The sequence below is a fragment of the Danio rerio genome, chromosome 4, assembly GCF_049306965.1.
Source record: "Danio rerio strain Tuebingen ecotype United States chromosome 4, GRCz12tu, whole genome shotgun sequence".
NCBI classification, from domain to species: domain Eukaryota; kingdom Metazoa; phylum Chordata; class Actinopteri; order Cypriniformes; family Danionidae; genus Danio; species Danio rerio.
Window position 1 is genome coordinate 39884880 of NC_133179.1, and position 14012 is coordinate 39898891.

The 14012-nt window shown below is 32.4% G+C and overlaps 1 protein-coding gene across 1 annotated transcript; it reads right to left on the reverse strand.

Annotated features, from left to right (window-relative positions):
• Window positions 1-163: 163 nt before the first annotated feature.
• On the reverse strand, window positions 164-11902 carry LOC137490975 (uncharacterized). The gene is made up of 9 exons (XM_068220000.2): window positions 11842-11902; window positions 11326-11475; window positions 4837-5045; window positions 4074-4239; window positions 3542-3994; window positions 2477-2542; window positions 1367-1437; window positions 739-782; window positions 164-498 (listed from the first exon to the last, which is right to left on the reverse strand). Exons 2-9 carry the CDS (start codon window positions 11408-11410, stop codon window positions 450-452), a joined length of 1143 nt encoding a protein of 380 aa, XP_068076101.1. The 5' UTR covers window positions 11411-11475; window positions 11842-11902; the 3' UTR covers window positions 164-449.
• Window positions 11903-14012: the final 2110 nt, after the last annotated feature.

The window sequence follows — 14012 nt, forward strand, 5'->3', positions numbered from 1 at the left end:
ATATATATATATATATATATATATATATATATATATATATATATATATATATATATAATATATATATATATATATATATATATATATATATATATATATATATATATATATATATACATATATATATATATATTAGTTTTTTCAAATACAAACATTCAAACAATTTTGCCGAGTGATTTAGTGGCTGCAGATATGACGTAGATGAAAATACTGTAAGTGGTTATCTTTGTGCGTGGAAGTCTTTACTCTAGGTTAACAGAAAAATGTATTATAATACAATTCAAAAAATAAAAATAAAACAAAATAAGTCAAAATGTGGGTTTAAACATGTGCTGAGTTAAAGTAGATTTAAAACAACAAACAAAAACAAGACATGCACCGAAAATAGCAACAACAGCAGTAGACAAATCTTTTTTTAAAAGCATTCCTTTTTTATAACCCACTGTATTTTACAAAAAGTGATTTAATGGTTCCCAGGAGTCTTTCCATTTCATCCCACTGTAAATCAGTAAAAGACATTTAATTATAATTATGTTTACAGGATAGGCTGTGATATTTAAATTAACATAATTTTAAAAAGTAATTTTCTGCAAACACAGATATATTAGTTAAAGATTATTACAATTTTTACATTATTATCTACAAGAATAATTGTTTACATCAAAAAACAATAATAGTTTGTTCAACATATTTCCACCACTGTATGACAGAATTATATTGTGTGTTTGTGACACTTACCATCCAGAACACGGCTTCCATCTGACTCTGGCCTCTTCAACACCCTTTAAGAACATGAGCATTGAGCAACATTAACTGTTAGTACTGAGTGACTAGAATTATTTGAACATTTAGCATAATTGTTTGACCTAGCCACAACAATACCCATTAAATGAAACATCTAGAAAGTCAGCATAATTGTCTTTAAACCTGTTCACTGTCAATGTCACTCAATCAAGTACTTTCAAAGAAGCAGCTAGATTGGCTTTGGTTGTAGAAGGCATTGAAAGCAATGTTAAAGTTGCCTGGAAACGTGCTGACACAATGCCTGACATACCATGTTACGCACATACCAAATATTACAGTAAACAGTGGATCAAACCAGTAGGACTAAATTCATGTTATATTAGTTGTGATCAGATTAAAATGATTGTGCTCATTATGAAATTAAATTATGTTTTAGAGGCAAAAAAATCTATATTTTCAGATATGCCTGGTGTTCTAATGATTTCAACTACCACTATAAATACCCACACATTATAAGCTAAATCACACTTAAATTAAAAAGAACCACGGGATAAATCTTTTTATTTTTATAAAATTATATTTTTTTACTTAAGTAACTTCAAACATAAATAAGTGGTCTTACTTCTTTGGACATCCTCCTTTTCACAATCCTGTCATAAGGAAAGGTTTTCTGGTTGGAATGTACTTGGCATTCTGCAGCAAAAATATATAGCTCTTACTTACAAAAAATACTTAATATTGCAGGAAAATTCAGAGAGCAATGAGTCTGATATAAATACTGTGAAACATGAAAATTTGAAATGTAAACTGCTTTCACTCATTAAACATTCTTTTTTTAAAAATAGTTTTAGTTATATATTTAAATTTTAATGTAAATTTTAATTTATAGTAACATTTACACCAAATGAGAGAACAGCATATTTTGTATAGCATATTTCATACACATCTTTTTTTCTGTTTTACTGTAAAAAATGTGTAGAGTATAACATCAACTTTGGGCAATGCAGTGGCGCAGTAGCAAAAAGGTCGCTGGTTCGAACCTTAGCTCATTTCTGTGTGGAGTTTGTATGTTCTCCCTGCGTTCACATGGGTTTCCTCCAGGTGCTCTGGTTTCCGCCACAGTCCAAAGACATGCTGTACAGGTGAATTGGGAGAATGAACCGCCAACTTATCCAGCACATGTTTTACGCAGCGGATGCCCTTCCAGCTGCAACCGATCACTGGGAAACATCCATACACACTTATTTACACACATTCACTACGAACAATTTAGCTTACCCAATTCACCTGTACCGCATGTCTTTGCACTGTGGGGGAAACCAGAGCACCAGGAGGAAATCCACACCAACACGGGAAGAGCATGCAAACACAGAAACACCAACTGATCCAGCCAGGACTCAAACCAGAGACCTTCTTGCTGTGAGGTGACAACTCTACCTACTGTGCCACCGTGTCACATATATTATATTAGAATTATTATATAATAATTAATAATTTTACAATAATACTATATATTAAATTATCCTCTTAATAATTTCTTTACTCATTGTCATAGTACTATTAAATGCAAGGCAACATAGAAAAGAATTGAGGAAACTTTAAAAAATACAAAATAATCAAATATTACATTATATAGTTTTTAATGTAACAAAGTTTATAAGCATACAATTATTCAGATAATATTCAGAATCTGCTATTTATTTATTTTTTCAGAACAGCAATATGGCATTACCTGCTTGTTTGTAGATCCACTTCTTTTGTTTGCCCCCTTTTATGACACTTTCTCTGGAGGATAAATCTGTAAAAACACACAAAAATAACACATAGAGTTGAAATCTGAATCATTAGCCCCCCTGAGTAATTGGCCTCCTGCTTATTTATTTTTTTCTTCCCTATTTCTGTTTAATGTAGAGCAGATTTTTTCAACACATTTCTAAACATAATAGTTTTAAAAAGTCATTTCTAATAACTGATTTATTTTATTGGTAACACTTTACAATAAGGTTCATTAGTTAATGCATTTACTAACATGAACAACACATGTACAGCATTTATTAATCATAATTAAATATTTACTAATGCAATATTAACATTCAAGTCCATGCTTGTTAACATTAGTTAATGCACCATGAGTTAACATGAACTAACAATGAACTACTGTATTTTCATTAACTAATGTTTATTAACAAGAATAAATACAGTAGTAAATTTATTGTTCATTGTTTGTTCATGTTAGTAAATGCATTACTTAACATTAACTAATGGACCTTATTGTAAAGTGTGACCCTTTTATCTTTGCTATAATGAAGGTAAATAATATTTTACTACATATTTTTCTAGACACTTCTATACAGCTTAAAGTGACATTTAAAGGCTTAACTAGGTTAATTAGGTTAACTAGGCAGGTTAGGATAATTAGGCAAGTTATTTTTAACGATGGTTTGTTCTGTTGAAAAAAATATATAGCTTAAAGGGGCTAATAATTTTGTCCCTAAAATGGTTTTAAAAAATTAAAAACTGCTTTTATTCTAGCCTAAATTAAACAAATAAGACTTTTTCCAGATAAAAAAAAAAAACACTTACTCTTTACACTGTAAAAAACAAAATGTCCTTGCTCTTTTAAACATCATTTAAAGATGTTAAAAATACTTTAAAAAGAAAAAAATTTAAAGGGGGCAAATAATTCAGAATTCAACTGTATTTACACAACTAATGTTTTAATTTTAAATTTCTATATAAATTGTTTGTCCCAACTAAAATGGGAAAAATGCTGTGTAAAAGTTCAAAATAAAGTCACCTGAATCACCGGAATCTGTAGTCATGCACTGGACTGCAGGACTTGATAGAGAGGAAGTAGGTGTAGTAGTGAGGGAAGTAGGCGGTGGAGCAAGAAGTGTTTTGTATGAAGAGGCAGGTGGAAGAGGGGTAATGTAAGAGGAGGTAGGAGGACTGAAGCTTGAGGAATTAGTTGGAGGAATAAGGTTGGAAGATAAAGATGGAGGAGCAGATGAAGGAGGAAAGCTGGATGAAGATTGTGGAGGAGGAAGATTTGGGAAAGATGGTAGAAGAACAGCAGATGAAGGAGAAAAGCTGGAGGAAGTTTGTGGAGGAGAAAGGTTTGGGAAAGATGGTGGAGGAGGAAGGCTTGAGAAAGATGATGGAGGAATAGAAGCTGGAGGAGAAACGGATGATGGTAGGTTTTGGCAGACATCAGGGTCTGTTGCAGCCAAATTCTGAAACCTCTGGAAATCTATAAACAATTTTAAAATAAAGTTAGAGATTTCTTTGAAATTTTGTGAATTTTGTAATCAAATGACCACAACTCTTACTTTTAATAAAAACTTCGTACAGGCTGGTCATTTTATCTATAATTTTTTGCTGTGGTCCCTCTCCAAATGGACCCATTGTTGTTATAAGCTCTGCGTTGAATCCTTTTTTCTTTTCTTTTGAAATAAACAACAATGGCTTGTAGCCCAGCATTTCCAATTTCTTAACCTGAAAAATAAATACATAAAAACAGTATAGAAAAATGCAATATAATCATAATATTAGCACAAACATCCCAGATACATTTGTAGCAAATCTGCATTATCAAAGTAAAAGATAGTTTCTGAATTGCCAAAACAAGTCTTTATGTTTTCAGAATCTTTTGCCTGCAACTGATCTATGTGACCACAATGAAATGAATACATTTGCATAATCTCTGCCACAAATGCTCCGAAATGTTTATGTCATGTACTGCAGTACATATGTAAAGTAATGAAAAAAAAATTCCAACCTTAGATCTTTTTAAACAACTTTAGAGAAACATAATATTATTACACTTTAAAATAACACAAAAGCTGCTCTTTAAATGATCATGATAGAAAATTGATTAGAATAAATTATAGTTTTCTGGTAAAACAACACTTGCTGTTGTGGATCTCAAGGATTAACTGCATCGATAGCTAAAAATCAAAATATGATCAGTTAATATAGTCAGACCTGACATGAATACATTTGTTCAGAAATACATTTTTGATTTAGTTTTACCTAATAATGACAACATAATTTTCTATACACTATGCCTCTGTACTCAAATAATGTACTTACAGCAGTGCGGGCAGAATCTACAACACGGGCAGAATTCCTGTGTTTTTTGTTGTTTGCTGCCCATGACGACTCCTCAATGTTTTTTTGTTTTGCCATGATGATTGCTTTTAAAGCAATGGCAGCAAAACAATTTCTGCACGTTTTGCAGTTTGAAACATTTAAAGCCCCACAATTATGGCAAGGCTTTTGCTTGGGTTTTTTCGTTCTCTCTGGAAGGAAACAAAATATATATATTAATATTAATCATAGACAAAATACATTTTCATTGAAAACACTGTATCTTAAAGTTTTTTTTAAAACAAAATACAATAATAGAAAAGATTATTTACAGGCTATAAAACACATTTTATGTAACGTTATATGCACATAGAATAATTTAACATATTTAATTACTCAATCATTTAATATATAAATGTATAAATTATTTAACAGACAAAGACATTTTTAATGTAATTAGTAAGTTAAAGTAAACTATGGAACATTATGAATTCAATGAACTCAAAATAGCAATATAAATTATTAATTAAAATTGCATATATATATATGCTGTATATATATATACATACACATAGCTTTGGATAAAAGCGTTTGCTAACGTTAAATGAGTAAACGTATATGTAAATATCTTGTCAGATTAAGCTAAATTGTCTGAATAAACTTGCCTACCAAGACTGTTTGTAAAGTAACGTTAATAAAGTAAGTTATTGCCTAACATGTTAACATATGAACTTGACATGAATTGGTCTGAAGTCAAGCAAGATTAGCACTTATTTTTAACGTGTATTATCAAAATATAATAACCTAGATATACATGTGAGCAATGCACATAGACAAACATGGTGTGAAGAACAGAATTTCTTTATTTAATTTAATGAATAAGTGTACATTAACTTACTGCTGAAAGCGGGATCAGTACGGCGATGGATGGATGTTACGTAACGTGACACGATTTCCCGCTTGCTTTTAGGGAAATGTGGAAAAATATTTTATTTTCATTTCTTGATTGTAAAGCAGCTGGAATATTGTTTGTAAAAGTAACATGAAAATTTTTTTTTTGTCAATAGGGATTTCGGTTACATTTTTATTGGCCATCATAATAAGACTTCATGATAAGAAAGTATAATGAAATGTTACGAAAATGATAACGACAACCAAAATCATTAAAAAAGAGCAACGTCAACAAAATCTTAAAAAATACAGATCAAATTAAAGTCTAGATGTCGAAAAACGTCAATACATCAAATCTAATATACAGACCTCTAATACAAAGAGCATATTTTAATATTTCATAAATATTATAAATAAATATATATATATATATATATATATATATATATATATATATATATATATATATATATATATATATAAATACAAATAAAATAAGTTAGTTTCTTTGTTTCGTTTTTTTTTTGTAAAAAAAGAAATAATAAAAAGGGTTTCTGTTCCTGAATATAAGTTGGCCAACACAAAGCTTTGTTATATATAAGTATTATGAATATATAAGCTTCAAATTTCACTTTTGTCTCAAGCTTCGTGCGCCGTTAATGTAAAACAACAGATATTACATTATAAATAACTTCAAATAATCGTTTTATTAAAAAAATAATAATACTATGCGAACATTTATGAATAAAATATTAAAAGAAAACGTTTAATTGATTTATTTTTTCTTTTATATGCTCATACAACTGCATTCACGTGGGCTATATGCAACGAGCCTTTACCGTAGGGCTTTAGGTGTCTTGATGTGACGTCTGAGGGGACCCATTGAAAGCAATGGAGCTCCTGTTGCGTTCATATAGTGACGCCTAGGAGCACCTTTGGCGTCCTCATGTTAACGCGGAAAGTGTGTGACCATACTTCAGTTTTTGATGCCTTCGGAGTGAGAATGGGTTGGTTCATTATATAAGAAACCAAATTCAGTGTTTTTCAAGAAAATGGACCTCAGCTGTGGTATTATAGTAAACCACATTGGGCATCTGTATCACTTTAGAGAAACAGACATCAATAATCAGCATATCTATCTCAACAGTGGTTAGAGATGTTTTTTTGTTTTTGTTTGGCTGCAGTGCATGTTAAGAGAATCATACAACATCAATATATAGTACCCAGCATGCACAGTAGAAAAAACTCACCATAGTTGAGAGGCATAAGCTGATTCTTTATGTCTGTGTTTTTTTAAGTGTTTCCAATGTTTAATGTGCTTTATGATCTGATAAAAGTATTGATGAGCTCCATTTTCTTAATACAGTACTCTTTTTGTGATACAACATTAGTTAAAGTTAATAGGTCAAAACCATTAGACTGATTTGACCAGTGACTAAACCACCACAGAGTCAATTATCCAGAGCACAATTGTTCTCTTTATACAATGTTTGCCACAATACACAATTTGGCAAACAAAGAGAAAATAACATTAGAAATCGAGTCAGAGTCCAAGTAAAGCAGCTGCTGTTCTCCTCAATGGTGACAGCTTAAACACAAAAAGTGGTGTTGTTTTATTGCTGTTGTAAAAAAAAATGTAGTTATTTCATAATATTATCACTATATGTAATTTTGTAGCGTGTGGCAGAAATAAGGCCAAACAGGTTGTTAATAGGTAAAGGTGCCATTTTTGGAGTTCCTTGATGATGCTCTGCTGAAACTTTTGAGAGATTTGATGGGTTTTATTTCAGTTAATTTAATCTACGGCTGTGACTGAAGTCAGTTGTTGTATTTCTCTTCTGTTTCTGCTTATTAACAGCAGGTGTTCATCATCAGTGCTCAGTCATCACTTAATTAACCCCATGATTGTCTCATTAACTTTAACTCTGCTGCCGAGTTAATTTTGCTCAATTTAGAGAGGGACCAAATATTCACTGAACTGAGTAAATTTTACTCTGATGATTTTCCTGTGTGCCTAAGCAGTATAACACTGTTTTAGGATCTAAAAATTCATTCTTAAAAAAAATTCTCAAGCAAAAAGATTCCAATGACGCGCCCGCAGGTACTTGAAGAATATGGTTAATACTGAGGAACTTCACACTCAAATGTTTGCATATCATCAGCATGCTGTTTCTTAAGCAGCAAAAGTCATTTTTAGACTAGTTTGTTGGCCAGTTATAGTCAGTGCAATGCTAAACGTTATTGTTCCACTATAATTTGTTTTGTCTCTCATCTTCCCACAGCAACATCATATAGTTTAGAATTCTGTACAGTTTTTTTATAATAATTATTTTAGTGTCAATTTCATTCAGCATATTTAAAATTGGGGGCATCCACGTTTTTTGACATACTTTTAACCAGGGTCTTTCAGGTTTCACCAAGTAAAATGTAAAACTTTTAAAGACATTTTTAACAAAAAATCTTTTTGTTAAAATTTTTTGATAGAGCAAACAAAAATCTTTTCCATCTGGGCCATTTGAAAAATTCTTTAGCCTTTAGCCCTTTATGAGTCTAAAAATGACTGAAGGCTAAAGAATTTTTCAAATGGCCCAGATGGAAAAGATTTTTGTTTGCCCTATCATTTACATTTAGTCATTTAGCCGACGCTTTTATCCAAAGCGACTTAGAAATGAGGACAAGGAAGCAATTTACACAACTATAAGAGCAACGATGAATAAGTGCTATAGGCAAGTTTCAGGTGTTTAAAGTCTAAGAAGGAAAGCATTAGTAATTTTTTTTCCTTTGTTTTGTAGTTAAGGGAGGAGTCAGAGAGGAAGTTGCGTATTAGTAAAGAAAGTGAAGACTGAATAGTTGAGTTTTTAGTCGCTTTTTGAAGACAGCGAGTGACTCTGTCGTTCTGATGCAGTTAGGGAGTTCATTCCACCAACTGGGCAGATTGAGCACGAGCGTTCGGGTAAGCGTTTTCTTGCCTCTTTGGAATGGAACCACGAGGCGACATTCATTCACAGAACGCAAGTTTCTGGAGGGCCTATAAATCTGCAGAAGTGAGAGCAGATAAGAAGGGGAGCAGCCAGAAATCGCTTTGTATTTGCTATCAAACTATATTGTGATTTAATACATTTAATAATACAATAACAAATGAAAAATACAATATTTAGATATTTCTTAGCAAAATCTTATAAACATTGTGTAAAAACAAACAAGCTTTACTTGTATCCACACATTTTTTTCCAAAATAAACTTTTTTTAAATAAAAGTTTTAAAAACTATAATAAACTAAATCTATGCACAAGAATCTGTCCAGGGGCCTGTTTCAGAAAGGTTAAGTGAAAACTCTTGAACTCTTGAAACTTTGGGTTTTCTGTTTCAAAATGGCAGGTTTGTTAAACTCGAGAAGGCAGGGTAAGTCAAGCCTGTTTCTGAAAGAGAGGTAACTTCAACTCCGAGTCAGTTACTGTGGTAAATTACTCTGTGAATCTAACCTGGTCACGAGCAGGTTTTATTCTCTAAACTCAGAGTTTCTGTTGGTCTCCTCCCCTTTTTTAAAGACGAAGCAGCATTTCTAGCCTTAGCCTTAAGTTTCCACCCACCTATTTTAATGCTCATTTTGGATATATGCATAAAAACGATTGATGGAAACGTCATGATTCACATAACTTTTGAAAATATTCATAAAAAACACATGCATAATTGAGTAGGATAAACTTTTATTCGATAGAAAATATGCGCATAAACTATGATTGAAACACTTTTACTGAACAAATTACAGTATGTGCATTAAAAAAAGGTCATCATAAAATGATGAAAATGTGTGTGAATGGAAAAACCAGCAGGCTGAGCACACTGTAACACGTCATAAATATTGTTTTAGTCATTCTAAAATGCCTTAACTGTTTCAGTATCAGTGTATATTATTAACTACCTCTGAGCGTCTGGAGCGTGTCAAAAGTCTCCGCATGGCATGGCTTCAAACGCCCACATGTGTTCATTGTGTGTCAGCATTGTCTTCTGAGGCGCAAGTACATTTATTAAATAAAGAAATAATTGATGCAGCTTATTTTTACTTATTTTACTCAGTAAATTCTGTTTTTACTGTTGATATTTGGCGCCAGTTAATAAGGAAGTGACGATTGTGTTCTCTTTGACTCATTGGATAAAAACGCTGCTTTATTCACACATCCTTTAAGTGATATTTCAGTTTTGCACATAAATTTAATTAATATATTTGGATGGAAACACAGATATTACCTACATTTTAGTCACACACAGAACAAAGTCACGTACGAGAATGGCTTGTCCTTTTTAAAATAAATAATTAGCTTAAATTCATTGACCTTCGACACGTACTGTTACTAGATTAATGGGATTATTATTCTTTCTAAAACCTTCTAAATGTTACATCAAACTCTATCACTTGATCAATAAAAAGGCAGACACAAAAGTGCACTGTTAAACCTATTAAAACTGGTGATTGTGTATAAAAGTTTAGAAACATTTTATAAACGTCACACATTACATTACTTATTTTATTATACTTAAATATTTAAATACTTTAACTGTAAAATTACGCATTAATTTGAGCAGCTGTTTTCCCATGTTAACTGTCTCTGTTTCACTGATGGTTGCTTCTTTTTAAATATATTTACGCTCATATTTGCTATAACTTCGAATGATCACATCAAGTTCAGCTGGAGAAAGAAATGGTGATCTCATTTTTTTTTCAGATGTTGTCATTGTCACTCGTAATTTCATTGATAATGCCTTTTTTGTAGTCGAGTTGGTCTACTCAAAGTTGATTGACCTGACTCAGATCAGCTTTTTTGAAACCGAAAACTCAATTTTAAACTCTGAGTTGTCTGAACCTCCTTACTGAAACAGGCCCCAGGTCAGTGTCCTGAGCAGTAAACACATGAAGCACATTTAAACAAATGTTATTGTAAGAAAAATAATTAAAACATTAGGATAGAGTAAAAATGGCCTTTTTGAATAAAAAGTTTAAAGACTTTTTATGGCCTAAAATTTTGATTTTAGAATTTAAGACCCCAGCGGAAAACCTGTTTAAAGTCAATAGCTCTGGTATTTAATTATTATGATAATGATGAAATTCTAACTCAGATACTATCTGTGAGAACTAGAAACAAATTTACACCCATAAAGAAGTTGATGAAAAAAGGGAATTGTGATCAACATGACATATGCAAATGGAGAGTACTGCGCCAACTGTAATAGCAGATATCTTCTATGAGAATACTGTAGGTCAAACATCGTCAGCTCAGGTAAACCTTTTTAATTTATTGTTCTTGTCTATCTTATATAGCGCCAGCGCCCAAGGATGCTTTACCAACACCAGGAGAACAAGAAAAGCAATAACCATAAGAAGGTAGAGAAAATGGGAGACTAATAATACATAAAATAATGACATGAGAACAAGTGACAAGAAAGAAACTGATTCATGTCTGTCAATGCGTGCTTGTGTGAATTTAGGAGAACTAGGCAGCACACTCAGGGCTGCAAGATGGATTTAATTTAGTATTCTTATTATTAAAATATATCTGAATGAGGATCAAATGACTGAGTTGGTCTTTGAGAATGAAAATTAACCTGTTTGTTCCTGCAGATCTTCCTGTTTGATTGTGAATGTTTCTTCAATCTTCACATCTTCACTCTCCTCTTTAATAAACGCCATCTTTATAACAGTGTGGAGATCAGTCGCTTCAGCTGGAGTTTTTCTCTGTGTTTGGACACTTTATCCTGTTTAAAATGAACAAAACAATAAAAACGTCCTGTTTAAAATAAATAAATCAATGAACAGAAACAAAATAACTTCTCTTCAACACTTGCTTCAATGTTTTCTTTATTTGAGAGTAATTAACAAAAATAAATCAGTTGAAACATTTAATTAAAACACTTATTATACACTTTTCTGTTGTTTTATTCAAACAACAGCCTTCAGTTACTGAGAATAAAATAGTACTACTAAAATACTAAAATAGTTGTATAAAGGGTTAAAGTAATATTTCTAACAGCAGGAACATAATTTAGCATCGCATAAAAAACCTAAAACTTTAGAACTTACTTTAAATCGGTTTATATCTGTGTAAACATTTTAAAACAAACCTTTCTCCAGTTGAATTACAGCACTAAAGCGGCGCCACCTGATGACGTCACACGCCACGCCAAAATAAAAGTCTTTTTGTTTAGCTTTTTTGCCACTTACAGTTGCAGTCATGACGTTTTGATACATTTCTCCCATAGTTTTCACTTTACACTATATTTGCTCTCTCACACTCAAACCTTAAATCTAAACATTTTCTTAACTTTTTAAATCCACTTTATGATGACTTGTATGTCTACAACACATTACTTTCCTATTAATATCTGAGTCCAAATCTCATCCTCATAATTATGACCTCTTCTTTTCTATTTCTACATCTTCATAGGCCTATATAGACTTTCTTTTCTTTTCCACATGAATTGTTGTCTCTTATTATCTGTGTTCCACGCTTCCTGCCATTCTTTAGCAATATCTTCAGTAATAATATTTAATTTACCTTTACTTACAGAAGCATTAAAAGCAGTTCACATAAAAATCACAATTCTGTCATTTACTCATCCTCTACTTGTTCCAAATCTGTTTTTCATATTAAGAGACTTAATTTTCAATTAAGAGAATACAGAGGCAAAAACAGCCACTATATGCTTCAACAGTTCCTACTTTGGACATGGCTGCTTTTTTCTACATTTTCTTGCACACAAAATGTTCTTGGAACTCGATTACAATTGAACCACTAAAGTCACATGTTTTGACAATGTTTTTGGTTCCTTTTCTGGACTTTGAGCATCTCGGGACTCTTGCTGTCTATAACAGATGAAGAAGCTCTGAAGATGAACAAAGTTGTCAGGGGATTGAAACAACAGGTAGAGGGACAATCGTTCTCGAGTGCCTAGTGTACAATATAACACATGCCTTCCACCAGTGCTCATCTACAGCCACATCACACTTTAAAAAAAAATGATTAATTTTTTTTTTATTATTGCAATAACAACAGGCCGATACAACAAACAGAAATACAAAAAACTGATAGAAGGCCACATCGCACTGATACTCGTGTGATATATTACTCATATATATTTATTCATTTTCTTTACAGCTCAGTCCCTTTATTAATCTGGGGTCACCATAGTGGAATGAACCACCAACTTATCCAGCACATGCTTTACGCAGCGGATGCCCTTCCAGCTGCAACTCATTACTGGGAAACATACACACTCATTCACACACACCGCATGCATACCACATCTATGGACTTTGGGGAAACCAGAGCACCTGGGGGAAATCTCACGCGAACACTGGGAGAACATGCAAACTTCACACAGAAATGCCAACTGACCCAGCTGAGGCTCGAACCAGCGACCTTCTTGCTGTCAAGCGATTGTGCTACCCACTGCACCACTGTGATGCCTCACATGTGTAATTATATAAAGTATTAAACTGGTATCGGTGAAGAACTATGCTTACTAAAAGGCACCATTCAGATGTACTGATTGTAATGATCTGGGCAATCAAGCATGTGTTGTTATAGACACCTATAATTATTTGTCCTAAGACAGTGGTTCTCAAACGTTTTTCATCAAGTACCACCTCAGAAAAACATTGTCTCTCCAAGTACCACCAAAATGAGCAGTATTGAAATACAGTAGAGTAGTAGGCCTAGTAAAGCAGCTACAACTCTGCACAGTTAAAAGAAATGTGGCAGATTACCTCAGAAATATAGGCTATATATAATATAGGCATATTATATACATCATTTTTGATAAATTTAGAAATGTGTGTAGCATGTACATGACATATTTCATTCCTCTGTGTACAACTAGAAGGAAGCCTGCGTACCAATAGTGGTACGCGTATCACAGTTTGAGATCCACTGTCCTAAGAGATGAAAGGCAGGTCTTGTTCATGTAATATGCTTTAGGCTATCAAGTTGGTATTGGCATGAACAGCTATACCTGTTAACAGGTTTCTTATATGTAAAACGACCCTATTCAATTAAAGATCAGGCAGCTATTACTAAAGATGACCGCACACAATGATGAGCCATTTATTTAAATGAATATGTGACACAGATATTTAAATGTCATTGTTGCAAACAAGTTACAGGAGTAAGTGCAGTTGTTGTTTTATGTGATGTCCACCAATGTTATTACACTATAGTGAAAAAGAAATCTGAGAAATGCTGTAGTTGGTGTAGGTGGAGCAGGTTAATCACATTAAAAGTTATACATTGTGT

Coding starts and splice junctions, on each gene's coding strand:
- LOC137490975 (XM_068220000.2), bottom strand. CDS start 11,410: ATGGCGTTTATTAAAGAGGAGAGTGAAGATGTGAAGATTGAAGAAACA. Junction 3,995..4,073: donor GTACGAAGTTTTTATTAAAA/GTAAGAGTTGTG, acceptor AATTGTTTATAG/ATTTCCAGAGGTTTCAGAAT. Junction 1,438..2,476: donor GTGGATCTACAAACAAGCAG/GTAATGCCATAT, acceptor TTTTTGCTGCAG/AATGCCAAGTACATTCCAAC.